The 20,151-nt window shown below is 38.1% G+C and overlaps 4 protein-coding genes and 1 non-coding gene across 9 annotated transcripts; 1 reads left to right on the top strand and 4 right to left on the bottom strand.

Moving 5' to 3' along the window:
- Nucleotides 1-254: 254 nt before the first annotated feature.
- On the bottom strand, nucleotides 255-3,911 carry LOC111791769 (uncharacterized). Of its 3 annotated transcripts, none has more exons than XM_023673240.2 (7): nucleotides 3,543-3,911; nucleotides 2,516-2,758; nucleotides 2,061-2,446; nucleotides 1,884-1,965; nucleotides 1,722-1,793; nucleotides 990-1,097; nucleotides 255-861 (listed from the first exon to the last, which is right to left on the bottom strand). In XM_023673240.2, exons 2-7 carry the CDS (start codon nucleotides 2,753-2,755, stop codon nucleotides 424-426), a joined length of 1,326 nt encoding a protein of 441 aa, XP_023529008.2. In that variant the 5' UTR covers nucleotides 2,756-2,758; nucleotides 3,543-3,911; the 3' UTR covers nucleotides 255-423. The 3 variants fall into 3 exon arrangements, with proteins under 3 accessions (XP_023529008.2, XP_086978116.1, XP_086978117.1); XM_087121990.1 differs by having other exon boundaries at nucleotides 3,801-3,880; XM_087121991.1 differs by lacking the exon at nucleotides 3,543-3,911 and adding an exon at nucleotides 2,975-3,100.
- Nucleotides 3,912-6,459: 2,548 nt separating this feature from the next.
- Nucleotides 6,460-6,532, bottom strand: TRNAR-UCU (transfer RNA arginine (anticodon UCU)). Its single transcript has one exon. It is a non-coding gene; the product is annotated as a tRNA-Arg (tRNA).
- Nucleotides 6,533-6,604: 72 nt separating this feature from the next.
- Nucleotides 6,605-9,926, top strand: LOC111791136 (Pentatricopeptide repeat (PPR) superfamily protein). Its single transcript, XM_023672358.2, has one exon. The coding sequence runs from the start codon at nucleotides 6,624-6,626 to the stop codon at nucleotides 9,762-9,764; it is 3,141 nt and encodes a 1,046-aa protein (XP_023528126.2). The 5' UTR covers nucleotides 6,605-6,623; the 3' UTR covers nucleotides 9,765-9,926.
- A 94-nt stretch (nucleotides 9,927-10,020) lies between these two features.
- On the bottom strand, nucleotides 10,021-13,084 carry LOC111791135 (DNAJ heat shock N-terminal domain-containing protein). The gene is made up of 6 exons (XM_023672357.2): nucleotides 12,584-13,084; nucleotides 12,037-12,133; nucleotides 11,874-11,963; nucleotides 10,868-10,933; nucleotides 10,595-10,663; nucleotides 10,021-10,434 (listed from the first exon to the last, which is right to left on the bottom strand). The coding sequence occupies exons 1-6, from the start codon at nucleotides 12,961-12,963 to the stop codon at nucleotides 10,297-10,299; spliced, it is 840 nt and encodes a 279-aa protein (XP_023528125.2). The 5' UTR covers nucleotides 12,964-13,084; the 3' UTR covers nucleotides 10,021-10,296.
- Nucleotides 13,085-13,415: 331 nt separating this feature from the next.
- Nucleotides 13,416-19,789, bottom strand: LOC111791682 (uncharacterized). 3 transcript variants are annotated; one of them, XM_023673130.2, is made up of 11 exons: nucleotides 19,128-19,789; nucleotides 18,188-18,355; nucleotides 17,947-18,068; nucleotides 17,620-17,728; nucleotides 17,468-17,507; nucleotides 17,260-17,349; nucleotides 17,052-17,151; nucleotides 16,793-16,932; nucleotides 16,442-16,544; nucleotides 14,760-15,436; nucleotides 13,416-14,007 (listed from the first exon to the last, which is right to left on the bottom strand). In XM_023673130.2, the coding sequence occupies exons 2-11, from the start codon at nucleotides 18,327-18,329 to the stop codon at nucleotides 13,692-13,694; spliced, it is 1,839 nt and encodes a 612-aa protein (XP_023528898.2). In that variant the 5' UTR covers nucleotides 18,330-18,355; nucleotides 19,128-19,789; the 3' UTR covers nucleotides 13,416-13,691. The 3 variants fall into 3 exon arrangements, with proteins under 3 accessions (XP_023528898.2, XP_023528896.2, XP_086978338.1); XM_023673128.2 differs by having other exon boundaries at nucleotides 18,188-18,350; XM_087122212.1 differs by lacking the exons at nucleotides 18,188-18,355; nucleotides 19,128-19,789 and adding an exon at nucleotides 18,138-18,162.
- Between the last annotated feature and the right edge of the window lie 362 nt (nucleotides 19,790-20,151).

Here is a 20,151-nt window from a genome sequence, read left to right as displayed (position 1 = left end):
TATGCTATTACAATATTAATTTCTTATATATTAAATGAGATGAAACTTTAAAAATTAACTTTATGAATTTAATTCCTTCAATATGTTCAATTTTGTTGTTTTTTTTTTTAATACAATTTTTAATTAGAAAAAGAGAAAATAAAAATTTTCCCTTCTCATAATAAATCCAATCAATTAATAAAGAACATCTATAAAAGGCATAAATTGTACAGAAAATTCTAATACATCACTATATGTATATATATATATATATCTAACAAGAACTTGTAAATAAATAAAAAAAAAAAACAAAAACAAATGGAAGGAACAAATACTTATGTTGACATGAAAACTGACAAACATTCTATTCACAATACTTAACATAAAAATTTTCGAACCTCTAAACATGATGTCTTGGATTGGAAGTGATAATTGTAAGTGCATTTAGCCTCCAACTGCGATTTCAGCTGCCATGATCTCTGTAGAGGCTGTGGCTGTCGTTCCCTCATTGTTGGGAGGATCCAACCCAGAGTTCAGCTCTCCGCCGTCGTTTGATTCAGGATGATCAACTGGCTGGTTCTCCTGCTGTTTCGTAGTCTCTGCAATGTCGGGTTTCGGGTGCTGTCTTTCGGTTTTGTTGATCTTTGACTTTGGCTTGATGGCAGCTCCTCCAGTTTTAGACTCGTTCGGATGGAGTTTCGTTTGAGGCTTTTTAGCTGCCTTCTTCAAACTAATGGTCACTTTTTCAGAGTTAGTTTGGAATGCCTTTGGTGAATTGGTCGGTTCGCCGTTCTGACGTGGACTGTGAACTGAGGTGCCCGCTTCAGCAGTTGAGCTCTTATGTCTGCCAAGCTTCGGTGATACCGGGCGGGTGATCGGTATCTGTGTAGATTAATGAATAATATGGTTATGTAATCGATCAGAAGGCAAAGAGGAACAAAAGAACATGAGTTTTTCAAAGGAATGATCCCCTGAGTACTCAGCCTGACAGTATCAAGTAATTCAATAACCTTCTTTAGTTCAGCCTTTGGAAGAGGTTCCTTGTAGAAACTTGGCATTGGTGTTGCTTTAAATGTCATACTCTTTCTCAGCTGCTTAATCTCTGCTTGCTGACTTTCCTGCAAGATATAGAAGGCAGAAAATGAGTTTGGTAAAACAAGTACAACAGGAAAAACCGGAGGCCGGGAGACGGCCTGTAACGGCCCAAGCCCACTGCTAGCAAATATTGTCCTCTTTGTGCTTTTCCTTTTAGGTTTTCCCTCAAGGTTTTTAAAACGCATATACTAGGAAGATGTTTCTACACCCTTAAGAAGAATGCTTCATTCTCCTCCCCAACTGATGTGGGATCTCACAGTTCACCCTCATTCGGGGCCCAGCGTCCTCACTGGCACTTGTTCCCTTCTCCAATCGATGTGGAACCCACCAACCCCTTTGGGACTCAGCCTCCTTGCTAGCACATTGCCCGGTGTTTGACTTTGATACCATTTGTAACAGCCCAAGGCCACCGCTAGCAGATATTGTCCTCTTTGGGTTTTTCCTTTCAGGTTTCTCCTCAAGGTTCTTAAAAGTCGTCTACTAGGGAGAGGTTTCCACACCCTTATAAAGGATGCTTCGTTCTCCTCCCCATCCGATGTGGGATCTCACACGACCCATGAGCAGAGATGATGGCAAGGACTTGAACAATAAGGGTACACTGAACGGAAGAAGTGCCATTATGGATCAAAGTGTGCAATCTTCAATACCTTAGATTTGGCCTGCAGATTAGTTTTCTCAACTTCCTTTGCCTGAATTTTCTCTTCTAGCTTCAAAAAGAACTGCCATTGAAGAACAGAAAATGTAATGTTTTCGGCATCTAAAACAATCTACAAACGAGCAATGAATAAAACATATACGTCCATTCAAACCTTCTTCCTCTTTTCGGCACGTTCATCCAACCGGAAAGCAAAACCAGGACAACCGTTTCTACTTCCCCGTGGAGTGGCACCTCTGATGACAATACAAAATTAGCTTCAGCTGATAAAACACACTATAGCAAACAGAAACAAACAATTAATAGCAGCCTCAAGCGACGAGAACCATACGAGGAAGTGGAGTGAACATCGTCGTCCTCTTTAGGGAGGAATGTTGTTTTTTCTGGTTTTGGATTCTGTTCTCCGGTGTTTTTGTTCACTCCCTTAGTCATCACTCTGTTTAATGCATTCTTGCTTGAATTCTTCATCAGAGCATCCTCAGAAATTTGGGTCCTTGAGTTAATTACTTTCTCCCCTATGCATTTGGTGACAGTTTTAACTGGATATTTGTCAATGCTCTTGTCCATGACATCAGTACTAGCCCTTCTCGTCGGAAACGAAAGGCTCTGAGAAAGGACTCGCCTGCTCGGTCGAGGAGACTGAGAAAAGCTTGTTAAGGTTGGTTTCTCCTTGGACAGTTTGTTGTTCTTTGAAGAACCTACTGCTGTTCCAAGTTCCTGGAGTGAACAATTTCATTAGGAAAAATAATAGATCCATAGTCTTAATCCGTTCATGTATGAATGTACCTTTGAAGTCTTTACATTTTTACTCTTGGGAACGGTCATAGAGACTTGTATCTTAGTTTTGGAAGAATTAAGGTTGTCAGTTTCTGCCACTGGTTCAGAAATCTCGTTCGGAGTTCGAGCTTTTTGGCCACAGTCAACATTCTCACTCTCCTTAGTCAAATCCACAGCTGAATTATCCACGTGTGGCGACTCAACTGCATGACTCTCGTCCTCCATATTAACTCCATTTTCAGATTCCATCACCTGACAAGTGAAAAGATTGTCAGCATTAGCAACATCAGTTCAGCAAATGTAACAAGCACCAACTGAAGATGAAGGAAAATCAGGTTGAACTCTGATAGAATTCGGCTTAAACGTCGAAAATGGTCGAAAACGAAAAACCAGTAAATAACTATATTCCCTGCTGCCTATAGGCCAAAACAAGCTATAGGTTGAGCATGAATGAGGATTGCAGCATACATGAAAGATCACAGATCTCTAAACATGTCATGCCATTCGTCGAACATGGATCGACGAACACGAGAAGAGTGAACGACCCTTTGATATGTACAAAGCCTTGAGACTAATTACCCCATAAACATATACTTCTAAAATGAAAAAGCGTTCCCATCATATCAACCTCTATGGTGACGACAGTAAATTCCAAAAGTGGCAGCCCAAAAAGCTCTACATTACCATGTCCATGATTCAAAGCCTCAAAACCTTTTAAAGAAAACAATTACCCTCCATGTGCTAATATTTACGCTAGGATACACTTCTTTCTATGATTCCGACATCTTTACTAACAACCAAACAGAGGATTAAAAAAACAATTATTCGGTGCGGACTTTCATCAAACAGGTAAAGGGCATTGAAGACGCAAGTAGAGATGACAACAGGAACAAAAACCCAAATCAAGAAACAAAAACACAAAACCCATCAAGCCATGCATCAAATTAACACCAACAGAAGCATAAAATCAACAGAATTCTCAGAAACAACAAGAACCCAAAATCCAATTGACAAGAGAAGGAGCACAAAAACTTACAAAATCGATATGCACCCGTCCCAATACAAATTGGGTATGGGGGGGTTTGAAATTTCTTGAATTTAAACAGAAGAAGCAAAGAACAGAGATCAAATTCCGATGAAGGATCAGAGAATTCTCTTAATAGTATGACGGCAGAGACTGAATTGAAGTTGAAGGCTTGGGAAACTGAAACAGAGCAAGAGAAGAAAAGCAGATCGAAAACGCTTTAGATTAGAAGGAAGCACCAAAATGGCCTTAGTGCTTGAGAGAATTCACCATGAACGCTACAGAAGGTTGGTGACAATGGTGTGTCTGATGAGAAAGAAAGACAGAGAGACAGACAGAGTGCAGAGAAAGGTTGGTACTGCAAAACTATAAAGGATTTTTCTTCTCTCTCTCTAAGCAAATATAGATAAATGAGAAGTTCCAAAATGACCAAAAAGCCACTTTATTTATTTTTCCTTTTTTTTTTTTTTTTTTTTTAATGTTTGGAAGTGGGGAAATGACAAAAACAAAATTTTTCCAATTTAAATGCCTTTTATGGGGTTAAATTATTTAAGGTATAAATTTGATTTTAGTGCCAACTTTTGTCGGTATAATATCCACTTAATTCAACCGGTTACGATATGTCTGATAAGCAATCTGTCGAAAAAAATTTAAAAACAAGGGGTTATATAAATTAATTGTCAGCTTATGGACGAGTAAAAATTTAAAAATTTAAAAATAAAAAAATTAATTTTTATATAGAGACAAAAACATCAAATTTCATAGAATCCAACCCTTATTTTATTTTATTTTTTGTTTTTGAAAAACAAACTAAACTCATATTTTTATAATAAAATAAAATAGTTAAGAAAAGAGGAAGAGGGGTAAAACAGTAATTTGGAAAACCAGCCAATGATTGAAATCCAACCAGAGAAGAAAAAACTGTTTAAGAACATGGGGAAAGAGACTGCATGTTGGGGAGTCATAGCAGAGTCTGACGTGGCAAAACCGAACAAAATTATTGGTCTCCAGGTTAAGAGATGGATGCGGGTCCCCACCGCTTAGTCCAACGGTGCATGAGCTGTCACAACGTGCGGGAAAGATTGAACAACGGAATCTTAGATTTGGGCAAGGCAATCCTGACCGTCCATTGAGTGAGGACCCAATCATACTCTCACGTTTTTCTCTCTCGTTATATACAATTTGGTGGGTGGTCCGTTGCATTCAAACCCCGTTCCTTCCTTGGACTTTTTCCATTTTCATGCCTTTTTAAAAATAAATAAATAAATATTTTTGTTTAATTGAAAAAAAATAAAAAAAACCGTCATTTTTTTTATTTTTAAACTTTTAAAAATAATCATTTTTTTTTTTATCAATATATTATCAATTTCATTAAAAATAAAATACTATAATATCAATTTATTTAAAAATAAAATAAAAATAGAATTTTTTTAAAACGTTACCTCCATAGATTGAAGCCTAAACATTTTGTAATTTTTATTTATATATATACACACATTTCAATTTATTTTTCATATAAAAAAAATTAGAATGTTATTTTTTAAAATATATTTTAAAATTATATATAAAATATTTCAAAGCAAACTTGGCTTTAAACAATAAAGTAAATTTGAATTAAAAAAACCCATAAAGTAGATAAATTAGTTGTGAAATGGACCCTTAATTATTCTAAAAGAATAACTAAATGAAGATGAAAGAAAGAAATAATAGTAAATAAATAAATAAAAACTTTATTAGTATGCTTTATATTTTTATAATAGAAATTATAATGAAAATGGAAATTATACCTTAATTTTTTTATAATTAATATTTTAATTCAATCTTTGTAGATTGTTGATGAGGAATTCAGCCCGATTTTTATAAAAATAAATAAATTTTTTTATTAAAATAAAAATTAAGAACAAAAATAGGGAAGACTTCTCGTCCCGTCTTGTCTCGTAAAGAGGATAATTTAATTTTTAGCCTTTTATAGATGAAAAAGTAAATGATAGATAGCATAATTGGAGAAGAGAGGTTGGGGATGAAGCTAATGGTGAGAGGGACCCATAGTTGTTGGCTTATACGTCTTTTACTAAGCAAAGTTTCCCCACAATGATTCTTTGTCATTTTCTAATAATTTTCTTGTCATAATTTATCCTTTAACGTCTCTATGTATAAAAATATAGGTAAATTATCGAATGGTCGTCATCATCTCTTATAGGCTCATACCTGACATATACCATATCAAGAACTAAGAAGACTCCCTTCAAGTATAATTTTTATACGTGTAACGCTCACCACCACCCAAAAACTCAGCATCTGGTAGTTCCTTTATGATAATTAATACTAAAGAGTAAGACCCATTTCGAGATTGAATTATTTCTCGTCTAATTTATTATATTTGGTCAATAATTTCGCAAATACTTGGGTTGTTATGTGCATGGAAAAGGTGAAGTACATGAACCCAGGTAGAGAATCATTCCCTTAATAATTTGATGGGACATTGTTTAATCATTGATTTTAATGCAAACGAAAAGTAAATGGACCATTGATGTTGGTGTCTATCATCTTAAACATTTCCTTCACTCTAGAGATCTCTTAACAATGACTTTCTGCAGCAGATCTTGTATGTTTTAACCTTATACGCGCTTATTATGGAGAAGGTCTAGTCCTACTCCAATCAATGTCTCGCACCGTTCGATAGCTGGCTCTGATACCATTTGTAACGGTCAAAGTCTACCGCTAGAAAATATATTGTGAAATTCCAGTGGTTGGATAGTGGAATGAAATATTTCTAACAATATTTGCTAGTAATAGCCTATTATTTGTATAAAATTGAAAGCCGTTCCACCCAGAATATTTTAATCAAAACATCAACACAGAAGTTGGGGAGTCTTGTAAGTGAAACCCGAATCGATTTCTTGCCTAAGCAAAATCATAAAACTAAGCACACGCTCGGTGGGACTCGAACCCACAATCGTTTGATTAGAAGTCAAACGCCTTATCCATTAGGCCACGAGCGCTACTGTTTGACATTAGTAGATTTAATGTATTAAGATCAAGTAAATTTCTTTTACCACAATTCTATTATTTCACCGGAATGAATCTGTAAAGATGATCATTGTAAGAATGCGAAAGCTAATCCGCTTCCAATCTCCATATTCAAATTCAACACTCAATTTTCTTCGCTTTCATCTCTCACAGTTTCAGGTTCTTCGTTTCTCCACTCTTGCAAGAAAACGAATAAGTTCTTCTCGTTCAGGTGGAACACAAGAATCTCAGTGCCCGGAAACGGCTGCAACTTCAAGCTTCAGGTCGCTCTTCAATGAGATTACTGAGATCTTGGGTTCGGAAAGTTATGTTCATGATAAAATATCTTCTCGGGATTTAGGGTTGAAAGAAAGTGCGGCGGAGGACTCTTTGAATGGGGAAGAACAGTTACTATGCGCCCAAGGTGTTTGTAAAAATGCCGAGCAGGAAACTGAGGGTATCCAGTTGGTTGTCTTGGAAGAAAATGATGTTAGTTCGGTTGTACATCAAGTTGCAGCCGCCGTTCGTGGTGGAAATGGGTTAGTTTCGATGGAGGAGAGATTGGGAAGTTTGGATGTTAGGTTCAGTTCTGAGGTTGTGGAGAAAGTTCTTAAGAGGTGTTTTAAGTTCCCTCATTTGGCTCTTGGGTTCTTCAATTGGGTGAAATCCAGAGATGGGTTTCAGTGTACAACTAGTGTTATCAACATTGTGCTTAGCATTGCTGGTGAAGCCAGAGATTTCAAGCTCGTTGAGAAGTTAGTGGAGGAAATGGAGTATCACTCCTTGCAGAAAGATATCAAGACTTGGACCATTCTTATCTCTCTCTATGGCAATGCAAAGTTAACTGGAAAAGCCTTGATGGTTTACAGTAAGATGAGGGAAAGTGGGTGTGAGATAGATGGGGTTGTTTACAAGACTTTGATCTGTTCACTCTCTGCTGCTGGAAAGCCTGAACTTGCCATGGAGTTCTACCGTGAGATGGTCAAGCAAGGAATTAGTGTTGTCGACATGAAAATGTCCAAGGTGCTGTTGAGTTGTTTTGCTGGATCAGGAGATACTGCCTCTGTTCTTGACATTGCAAAGGACATGGTAGCATTGTTTAAGGTACAAGAACATGATGTTTATCATTACATTCTTAAGAGTTTTTGCATTTCCAAGAGAATTAAAGAAGCTCTGAAGTTCATTCATGACCTCAATAGTAAAGGTATAGTACTCGACCCGAAATACTTCGAGATTCTGGTTGGAGGACTCTGTCGCTCTAATCGGATCGAGGATGCTTTGGAACTGGTTAATATTATGAAGAGGAAAACTGTTCTTGATGGGAAGGTATATGGAATTATCATTAATTGGTATTTAAGGCAAAATGATATCTTGAAGGCTCTTGATCTGTTTCAAAATATGAAAGAAATTGGTTATTTGCCTACTACTTCGACTTACACACAACTAATGCAACACCTCTTTAGGTTGGCTAAGTATGAGAAAGGCTTTGAGCTTTATAAAGAGATGCTGGAAAAAGGGATCGAATTAGATACGGTGGCTATCATGACTGTGGTTGCCGGTCATGTCAGCCAAAACCATATATCTGAAGCATGGAGCGTTTTCAGAACCATGGAAAACAAGCCCACTTGGAAATCCTTTTCAGTCTTCATCAGGGAGCTTTTTAGGATTTCAAGAACCGATGAGGTAGTCAAGGTTCTGAATGAGATGCACGAACTGAATATCGTTGTCCCCGACAAATTGTTTCGATCAGTAGTGTCTTATATGGAGAAAATGGGAGATATGATTAGTTTAGAGAAGGTAAAGAAAATGAGGAGTAAAGTTGAACTCTTTCCACAGGAATGTGAGGTAAATAGAGAAGACGATGCACCCAAGATAAACGATCTTCGTATGGAGGTGAACTTTGAGCATTCCAAACCGACAAGTATTACTTGTCACACGGAGACACTTCCAAGAAACTACAGAGAGGAGGATCTTGATGAAGTTTACAGGATCCTGTCATCTTCAACAGATTGGAAACAAATTAAGAAAGCATTGGAGAACTGCAGCGTCGAGTTCACTACAGAATTCGTTCTCGAGATATTGCGCAAATGTAGTTTGGATGGTTGTGCTGCATTACAATTTTTTGCTTGGGTAGGAAAGCAACCAGGATATAATCATACTACAGAAACTTATAACATGGCGATTAAAGTCGCCGGGCTCGGGAAAGATTTCAAGCACATGAGAAGTCTTTACTATGAAATGAGAAGAAAGGGTTGCTTAATAACTCCAGATACTTGGACAATCATGATTATGCAATATGGTCGAGCGGGTCTTACAGAGATTGCATTGAAATCATTTGAAGAAATGAAGCAAAGTAAGATCAAGCCAAATGCCAATACGTATAAGTATTTGATCATGTCCCTTTGCGGATCAAAACGGAGGAAGGTAAATGAAGCCATTACTTTGTTACAAGAAATGATTCATTCTAAGTACATTCCTGATAAGGAGTTGTTAGAAACTTATCTAGGTTGTTTATGCAAACTTGATAGACTTTCAGATGCTAAACGATGCATAGATAACCTTCGAAATGTCGGTTTCACGGTTCCTCTCATATACTCTTTGTATATTCGAGCTCTTTGTCGCGTCGGGAAGTTAGACGAGGCGTTGACATTACTAGAAGAGGTAGGGACTGAGAGATCTAAACTAGATAACTACATTTACGGAAGCATCATTCATGGACTTCTACAAAGGGGACGAACGGACGAGGCGTTGGCGAAGATGAACGCTATGAAACAGGTCGGTATAAATCCAACCGTGCACGTATACACATCATTCATAGTTCATTCATTCAAGGAGAATCAAACAAGAAGAGCTTTGGAGATACTTGCAAAGATGCTGCAGGAGGGTTGTGAACCAACAATTGCTACTTACTCAGCAGTGATATATGGCTACATGAACATGGGAAAATTTGGTGAAGCATGGAAGGTTTTCCATTATATAAAGAAAAATGGGCCTTCTCCTGATTTTAAAGCTTATTCAATGCTGATTTCTTGTCTGTGTGAAGCAGGGAGGTCTGAAGAAGCCCTGCGGATTGTATCTGATATGCTCGACAGTGGGATTGCTCCCAGCAGTATTAACTTCAGGACAGTTTTCTTTGGCCTCAATAGGGAGGGTAAGCATATTTTGGCTCGTGATGTACTTCAACAAAAATTGGGTTTAATTAGAAGAAGAAAGTTTAAAATATGATATCTTTTTTTTAGCGTTTGAATGTTCCTTTAGAGGTGTTTGTAGGTTTTGATAGATTGCTTAAGAATACATTGAGAAATAGGGGTTGACTTTCTTACCATTTTTTTTAAATTTGAAGTTGAAGAATCCAACTTTTGGCTTTAAGAAAGCTAAAATTTGACATGTCTATTGAGTTTTATTGTAATGAATGAGTATACTTTATAATCGAAAAATTCCTACAAAAATAAATAGAAAATTTTGTAATAAGCCCACAAAATTTCTCAAACAAGACAGATTAATGAGTATTTATTGTATGTAGGCTGTTTCTTAGCATTCTTAATTTCTGTCTCCTTATTGATACACACTGAGATTGCCAGCATTCAGCAACATCAGAATCACAAAACTGATATGAAATTTTTACTCACAGCTACAATATTAACCAGCAATCTATGAACTTTTAAGTGCTAAAAAACTGAGATATGAGCAATCATTTCAAGAGGTAGATAAAGATTGAATTCTACACCTAGTGCTTCCATGGATTATACCTCCTGCACTAAAGCTTCTTTGTAATTTCTTCCTTCACCCGCTCGTAGTAGGTCATTCGCTGGATAGACGAGATGGCATCGTCGAAGTTCCGGTTTCGCAATGCTTTCGCAAATGTGTTAGACCAATGATTTAGTTTCTCTTGCATCTAGATGAACAAGAAGGCAGATGAAACAGGTTAAGTAATCATAAAAAGCTCTTTAATTCTTTAAATGCAACTTACTCCTCCAATCTCCCACCCGAATTTGTGTATGTATAAAGAAGAAAAACAATAACGACAATAATCGGAACAAGTGCCCGAGTAGCACCTGTGACTGAATCTGGTTTAGTTCCTGAGATCCCGATGCATCTTCTACAGCTTCCCTGATTTCCATAATCTGCAATAAGGGTTTGGTAACTTTATATAAATCAACTGTAAATAGAACATAAGCTTGCAGTCTGAGCATTGAAAATCAGGAGCATGAGTTTCTTATCATGATCTATGAAATGATCTCATAAAATGCTTTTACAAACAGAAAGCCAAAAGCTCTCATAGAACTGAATAACTCAGACTGGGTCGAACTTAGGTTCTTACTAGTTACCTCATTTAGCAACTCTGGTTCAGATATTGTATCCTCTTCATTGACATCTAAACCCTCAAGCTTCAGCTGAAAAAGGATGGCAATATAATCTTACAAGCTCATTGGAGGGGAAGACCAAATATTGTAGAATGTAGATAATTTGGAAATTAGAAAGGAAGTCGAGAAAATATTAAAACCGATATTCTAGATTGCAGATGCCATAAACACAATGCATATAAACCAAGATCACAAACATCAAATTACAGAGTCCGAGTAGGAAATAAACCGATATTCTCTTCTAATAGTGTTTATTCAAGAGTCCGAGTAGGAAATAAACCAAATATTGTCCGCTTTGGCACGTTACATATTGCCGTCAGCCTCAGTTTTAAAACGCGTCAACTAGGGAGAAGTTTCCACACCCTTATAAGGAATGCTTCGTTTCCCTCCCAAATCGATGTGGGATCTCACATGAGGAAATGTTATTTGATCCCAACACTAAACATCACTTAGGATTATGCTTAAGAGTGCAGTCTCCACATCTTTCCATTTAGACCTTACAAACAATCCCATGCCCGTTCTAGGACTCAAATGCCTGAGCCTATAATTGAGTGATATGCTCTGCCCCTTTAGGCAAAAATGGGAAAACAACCTTCACCCAGTGCATCAAAACTCAAACATGAGACGTTTTTAACTCCAAAATACCAAAAGCATATAAAATAGTTGCAAACAATTCTTTCAAAGCACAACTATTATGAAGAAGCTCAATCAATTGGTTCAGTTCTAGTTACCATCACATGTTGGTCCATCACTTCCATGTATAATGTAAGTGGGATGGGGTTGCAAAGGAACTATTATTAAGGAAACTTGGTATGAAGAAATTTCCTGAGAATGTTTCATTCCAATTACCCAGCTTAAATCATCACATGACTTCAAGTAACTAGAGGTAGAAATCGATGATAGCATGGCATTTAGAACACAAATAAGATACAAAAATTAATAATGATGATAAGGTAGACAGCATACTTACAATATATATTGCTCTCGACAATGGCTTACTAAGAGTGCGGTAAGCATCGATCACCCGAGCAGATTGTTCAGCAGCATATTCTCTTTCTCTCTACAAAACTCAAGAAACGGAAAATTAGAGCCTAAAAGATTACCAAACTTCTCAAAGATGAAATGAGACAGACGTCTGATTTTGAATGAACTAAGTCGGGATGTAATTTCTTCTGCCAATCTTTATACTGGCTCTCCAGACTGACATCTCCAATTTCATACTCCTTTTCCCTGGAAAAAGATTTAGGAATACTAATTATACATCATTTCAATAATTCCCACCTACTAGCAATGAGTCAGAGAAGGATCCCATATGCCCTCCAGTAAATGAGGCGGAAGGTTCAAGGAAAGAAACATGACGGGTGGATTACATCAATGTTCTCGAAATTAAAAAACCATAAGCCAAAGTTTCCTTGGACTTTGAGTACTCAGAGGCAATATGAACAGAGCAGAAAATGAAGAGAAAGAGAAGCTTTGTAATTGATGCATCAGAATTTTTTCATTCTATTTGGAACCAAAAGAATTTTAACAGACCCATCAAGCCCTAAGTTCAAATCCTTCATCCCTTCCCATAATCAGTTGATAATCAAATTCCATCATCTAGTTATTCTCTCAGCTACCAATACAATATTAAAATAGGTTAAGAAAGAACAATAAATTCTTGTTTTTCCTTGCACTTACAAGCCAAATATCTGAAAATAATCCACCGACTGGTCCAAAGGCTGAATGCTCCGACAAGAATCACACACCAGAAACACCACTGACGTTGGAGCCGCAGCGCCACAATTCCAGCACCTAAGTTTCAGGTCCGACGCCTCTGCCGATCGAGAACTAAAAACCCTCGAGGGAAACCTGAGATTGTTGAGAAATTCACATCTAGAGGATCGCCACGGCCGAAAGCATTCTGCGGTGGAAGGAAGTTGCGAGAGTGAGATGCAATTAGACGGAATTTGGGCTGATAGAGCCGAATTCGAAACATTTTGGTAATTAATGGCGGATGAGTGAGTTGTATTGCAGCGCAGAACGGCGAGAAGTGAAGATCGCAGCTTCGCCTTCGACATTGGAAGAAGAATCGGTCCGATTTGTTTGGAACCGAATCCACTCTCCCGGGGTTTAACGAGGTTTTAGAGTGGTGTTAGAATTGCTTGTCCGAGAATAGAGAAGGAATGAAAAATCTCTCTTTTGAGGCTCACGGCTATACTTAACCAACTGACAATAGGTACTATTTGTGGTGGTCTGCAACGGTTATAAATGGTATAAAACTAGACACTAAGCGGTGTTTCAGCGAGAACTTTAGACTTCTAAGATGGTGGATGGTGAGATCCCACGTTAGTTAGAGAGTAAAATCTCACACTAATAGATGCATTCTAAACCGTGAGGTTACGACTATCTGTAACAGTAAAAAACAAGTGTTAGACTCAAGTTGTTAGAGTTCGTGAGCTTGGAACTCCCAATTCTTTGCTAAAAGAAATATTATCTCGATATTTATAAACATTTCAAAATTACAGAGGTGTCATCGAGTTTGACGAGCTATCTAATATGTGATTATTCATTGTAGGAGTGAAATCTCCGGATCAAGACCTATTATTCCGTATCATCTTAGAAAATATTGCACTTGGTCGTACCTAATAAAATCAAAATACTAACGAGTCAAGTTATACAAATATTTATTATGAGTTAAAATCACTTAAAAGTAAGAAAGCTAAGGTATCTTAACGTTAAATCATGAGTTGAGGGTGGCTTCTTCAGAAAAGCTTTTGCCATTTCTGCTTCAATCTTCAACTAGATTTCAGCTCCTTCCTTTCTTAAGCCCCACCGGACTGCCCGGAAAGCACCAGTATCGGGTTTTTCTGTTCCTTACGTACCTCTCCACTGTGTTTTCGCTGATTTTGTCGACGCCATTACGCTCACCGGTCGGTTGCTTAACATGATAATCTGAACTTTGATTCGAATTCGGGTTTCTGGTCGGTCCGTGTTTGATGAAACTCGACACTGTGTGGTTAACTTCAGCAGGTGCAAGGGGTAAAATTTTCTGTTCCGGAGATGCTGGAACTATTTTGTTGTGGTTGACATCCTTGGACAAAGAACTTGATGATCCTAAACGCCTGCAATACAATTCTCAGTTAAAATGGATCACTTTTCTTTGTCTAAATCAATGTACGTACTCAGCTAATCTCATAGAACAACCGATTGAATTTGACACAACAATATCGTAATAGCTTAAGTCTAGACTTCACGTTTTTTTCTTGGATCACATGATATTGCTTTGGCAACCGTTCAAACGGTCTTTACCTGTAACAGTCCAAACTCACCGCTAGCAGATATTGTCTTCTTTGGGCTTTCCCCTTCGAGTTTCTCCTCAAGGTTTTTAAAACGCGTCTTTTAGGGGGATGTTTCCACACCCCTATAAAGGGTATTTCGTTCTCCTCTCTGGGGGGGAGAACAAAGCATTGGTGTGAAAACCTCCCCCTAATAACCTTGAGGAGAAGCTCGAAAGGGAAAGCCCAAAGAGCCCAAAGAGGACAATATATACTAGTGGTGGACTTGGGCTGATATAACCTCGACCATGGAATTCAGCCTTTCGGGTCGACCCAGTGGATTTTCACAAGGAAGGCAGCTCGAAGGAGAGTTACGGCCTACAAAGTTCGTCATGGCTAAACAATAACAACAGCTATATAATACCCCCATAGAATTAGTTTAACTAAGATGGTATGATCCATATATATAACAGAGAATGAACATGATGCTTCAGAAACATACTCAATAATGTCAAGAAACCATCTGATTCAGATATCATTTGAAAGCATTCATTATGATCACGTCATAGAAAATGGAGTGATTTAGTCAAAACTATTACCTGGAACTATGGTTAGAACTAGTTCGAGCTGGTTCATTTGAAGCTCTCTCAGTGGTTTTGTTCTTTGACAAACTAGCAGAAAGCTCGACTTTCGGATGAACGTTGCTGTCTTCCGAAGTACTCGAGTTCTTTCCAGTATCCTTCTCTATATCCGGAGGCTTTTCATCACTCAAGCATGAAGCAGCCTTTGTTTCAGTATTGGATCTACGTTTCCTCATCATATAAATGGCGTCGTCTAAAGTTTTCAGAGCCTTTTCCACCTCTGGACTGATTTTAGTGATTCTTTGATCCTCCAAGTTACATTTTTCTGCAATACTTCTTCCTAAAATGGCATCTTTATCTCGATCTTCGTCTTCATCGTGCCTAATTTCTATGTACTCTTCCTCCTCAATCTCGTTAATTTCCATGGCAGTTTTTGTGGGCTCGTTTGCATCGTATATGACATGATCCTTCTCATCTTCCATCGAGTTCTCCTGCGACTCTTCGGTCGAGTTTTCCAGATGCACCTCTTGAAAATGATGCATTCCAGTTTGATCGATTTGAAAACTGAGCTCATTTTCTTCCAACACCTTATCTTGTTGATTCCTCCCGTAGAGAGCTTCATTTATACGAGTGTACAGTGGGTCTTTCAAGGCATTCTTAAAATCTTCATCAGATTTGAACATAGAAGCCACTACCTGCAATGTTGTTGACAATTGGAATGTTAAGACGACGGTGGAACATAAGAGTGGAATACTTGCATCTCAGGTAAAATTTGAAGGTTATTCTACAAGTTCCCAAACCTCTTACAAATGAATTATTTGAGTATGCTTGGTCAAACCAAATAGTAATAATCCAAGTTCACCACCCCGGGTAGATATTGTCCTCGTTGGGCTTTTACTTCTGGGTTTCCCCTCAAGGCTAGGGAGAGGTTTCCACGCCCTTATAAGGAGTGTTTCGTCGTCCCCCCCTCCAACCAATGTGGGATCTCACAATCCACCCTCTTCGGGGGCCGGCGTCCTCGCTGGCACACCGTCTGATGTCTGGCTCTGATATCATTTGTAATGGTCCAAACTCACCGCTAGTAGATATTGTACTCTTTGGGCTTTCCCTTCTGGGCTTCCCCTCAAGGTTTTAAAACGTGTCTGCTAGAGAGAGGTTTCTACGCCCATATAAGGAATGCTTCGTTCCCCTCTCCAACCAATGTAGGATCTCACAATCCACCCTCTTGGGGGCTAGCGTTCTTGCTGGCACACCGCCCGATATCTGGCTCTGATACCATTTGTAACAGTCCAAGTCCACCGCTAGTAGATATTGTCCTCTTTGGGCTTTCCCTTGTTTCCACACACTTATAAGGAATGTTTTGTTCCCTTCTCCTACCAATGTGAGATCTCACAATCCACCCTCTTGGGGGCCAGGGTCCTCACTAGCACACCACCCAATGTCTGACTCTGATACCATTTGTAACAGTCCAAGCACACCACCAGTAGATATTGTCATTTTTGGGCTTCCCCTCAAGGTTTTAAAACGCGTATGCTAAGGAAAGGTTTTCACACCCTTGTAAAGAATTCTTTGTTCTCCTCTCCAACCAATGTGGGATCTCATATTGGTAATTTGAAAACGAGATCTATAAAAACAGAGCGACAAATATTATGCTTTTGATGATTAGTTCCTGTTTATATTGAGTTCGAAAAATGTATAACCTTTTGATAGAGTCGGAAACCACTGCCAATGAGTTGCCTTGAGACAAAGTTTATGAGCGATGGAGGGACAAAATCCAGCTTCATATCCATGTTGGCTATTGTCCTGCAAGATTTTTCAGTGTTCAAGTTCCATATGATATGGACAAGGTAGCAAAAAAGGATCCCTTCCAGGACAATAAATTTTCGAGATAGGTTCCTTTCCAAGCCCCATAGTGGTGCATTACAGCAGATGGATGAAAATTTTAATACTCAAGTTCTTTAACAGCCCAGCATGCATTACAACCTCTATCCGGAGATAGCTAGGCTTAGTAAATTAATGTCAACGATAGAAGAGAGAATGAAACTTCTCACCGGAAGTAGCTCCGAGTATCAGACACCTTCTGTATAGTGAAGCCTCCCACGACATCAATCCTTATTACGTCTTCTGGGTCCGGGATAGCATGCCTGGTGAATCCATGAGTAGTTATATCAATACTGTCCAGATCAGATATCTGAAATGAACAAAGATCTTTGTATTCAGATTTCAATCTAGAATTTAGGCCAAAGTAGTGCACAACAATTTCCTCGGTTTAGAAGGTCTAGAAGTGCATAATCTTGTTGAAATAATTACCGAGTTCAGAAGAACAACGACAAGATCATCCTGAAAGTACTCGAACAAAAAGTAGTGCACAATGATCTCCCTGGTCGACAGCGGCCATGAAACCTTCACCCTTGCTTTCAAAAACATTAATAGTTCAGTATTTCAAAATAGAATGAAGAAGGTTGATATCCATGAGTGTGTGTGTGTGTGTAAGTGCTGACAGTATAGCTAGACAAACCTTACTAACGCGATCTGTTCACTGATCCGTACTTTCTCGAGACATTTGCTGGTGAGAATTTTGAAAGATGGCAGATTAAATTGAGGCCACCTGATGGAGAGAATTCGAAACAGGAAACAAGTGACTAAGACTCGTACAAACGTCACATTGCTTAGCGGTTCAGCTATGGCTGACCAAGAAACCATAAGAGATAAAGGATTATGCTCACCATCTCTTATACAATTCAGACTCCCAGGAAGTGCACAAACCTGCAGACAAATTGGTTGGAGTTGTGTCCATGAACATCAATCACATTGAGGTTAAATGTGATTTAGCTTAAAATTTTTAGGATAAAGTCAAGTGTTTGTCAGTGACACTTACAAACATCAACAGGCCCATCTACAAAGCCTTCAACAAGCAATGTATGATACGGAGCGCCCTTTGGTCCTTCACGATACATAACCCGAAACTCTTCATCATCGTGCTTTGTCTGGAATATTGAAGATTTTAAGTAATCATAGAATCCAACTGCTATGAACCGAAAAATTTAACATTTCCTGAAATATAGGAGTACGAACAAGTTGCAGCAACAACGATACAGCTTGTCAAAGCTTCAAAACGTTGCATATTGCATGGAAACATACAAGCTATCCCCCAGAATATCAAAAACAACAGAAACAATGAAGATGAAATATGAGCATAGCATACTTTCCATTCAGAATGCACCGTCTCAGAAGCTCTGCTGCTACCATTACTGGAAGCACTCCTCAACATGTCAAGAAAATTCGATACTTCAGCGGTTCTTCTCGCTACTACATTTTCGTTACATCCTTCAACATACAAAAGAAAGATTAGAACCTCCAGAAATGGATGGCTAAACCAACACGACAAAGACATACAGAAGCTCAAGATTGTCCAAAACATCCTGACCCATCAGTCCATCACCAACCTTCAGTTCCATGTTTCGAATCCAAACGACGAAGTTGATTAGACACAAGGGACTTGATAGACTCCTGGGTTGTCAGGTCGGTAGATGCGAGTGTTTTGTCTAGCCTCTCCCTGTACTGTGTGATTCTTTTCCTTTTCTCCATATTGCATTTGAATTTTTTTTCCTTTTCTCAAGAAATTGAAACAAAACAGGGAAAATGCACAATCAGTAGGCATCTAACCACATGTTTATTGAAGCCTTAATACCATATTCAAACTTGATTGATTGTAAATACTTTAAACAAAGCATTTGAACTTATGGCATGCCTTGTTGACATCAGATGGTGCAAAAGAAGTACATTTAAGAACATATAAAAAACTTCAAATAACAATCGGGTCCGTGCGAAGAGGACGATTACATGCAAATTACCAAAGAAATCGTAACCGAGATCTTGCAAAGTTCCAAAATGCTAGCAACCAAGCTCATAGGAATCTAGCTTATTAAGTGTTTCTTAAACTCAAAAGAACTCTCTAAATACTTTACACATATTAACAAATAAGAGTCCATTGAAAGAATCGCTCATGCTACTTAAGATCAAAAGACATTCATACCAACCAATAAAACAATGAATATAACTCACAAAAGATCAAAAGAAATCCATATGCACGTATTCAACACAAAAATCATGGTTCAAATAAAAGCTAATTTCAAAGATCTACAAAAGCTTCAGGGTTTGGGTAATGCATCGAAAATAAAGAACAGTAAGCAAGTGATATGAACTGATAATCATCCAAATTATTGGTTGCCAGCTAAACCAAAAGACAGAACTCAGAAATGCAAGAAAAAGGGGAAGTACCCAGATGAAACTATAGTAAAAACAGTCCAAATTCTGCACTATTGAAGCTATTTGAAGAGCAATCAGTCATCATATATAAACATCTCAACTCGTCCAGAATGATACCTGATAAAATTCCCCGACAGATAACGCAGATCTCAATAAGATTCCATACAAATCACATCGGTGAGGAGACAAAGACAGCTGATACGAGCAAATCCAGAAACAGGGTCAGCGGCAGGCGTTCGTTTTGCCCTTGGGACCAACTCCCTCCACCGCCACAGGTTTCAAGAAGTAATCGAATCCAAAAAACTAAGTGAAAAAAAGGGTACAGATCGAGAGAGAAAGAGAAGAAGAAGAAGAAGAAGAAGAAACGTATGAAACCGAAGAAGGGTTGTTTGAATACGTTAAGTTAACCCATCTCCCATGGTAACAACTAGAAAAAATGGCTGAAAACAGCCATTTTCGAGGTGGGGTTGAATAAAAACAGAGTAAATTGATGAAGGGTAAGAGGTTTGGAGGAAATCAAGGAGATGGGTGCTGAAGAAAACTAATTTGGCGAAGGAAAAAGGAAGGGGTGACTTGGCGCGGAGCACTGGGTTCGTAAGATTCGATGGAGCCGAATGATGGTCACGTCGTTGCCTTTGTCCTTACGCAGAAATCAATTCTGAACAATCAACTGTATTCAACTGTCCCTTCCAATTTAATTCCAACAAACTTATGGATAATCGTCGTTCACAGAGCTTGGAGCTTAAGAATTCTGACAAATCCAAACGAACTTGCAAATACACCTGTCAGTTTGGTTGGTTTGTGTGTATTTATATCCCTATTTTCGAAAATTCAAAATAAAGGTAAATTTATTGTCCAAATCAGATTTAGGGTGACAAGATTTATTGTTCACTTTATTTTGAAGAGATTTTGTCTCTATCAGCTTCATGATATCAAAGTACATCTACTAGAGAAAGATTTTCAACATCGTTATAAGTAATGTTTTGTTTTCCTCTCCAATCGATGTGGATCTTACATCGACCCTCCAACTTTAATTTTGAAAAACTATTAAGCGGGTTGTTCCAGTAATCATTAAATTTAAATCGTAACATTTACTAAATTTTCATTTGAAAATTCATTTTTTTAATTTAATTTAGGGTTT

Source organism: Cucurbita pepo, chromosome 3 (genome assembly GCF_057944985.1).
Source record: "Cucurbita pepo subsp. pepo isolate OVF chromosome 3, ASM5794498v1, whole genome shotgun sequence".
NCBI lineage: Eukaryota > Viridiplantae > Streptophyta > Magnoliopsida > Cucurbitales > Cucurbitaceae > Cucurbita > Cucurbita pepo.
Note: the sequence above shows the minus strand (reverse complement) of the source record. Positions and strands in the feature narration are given on the sequence as shown.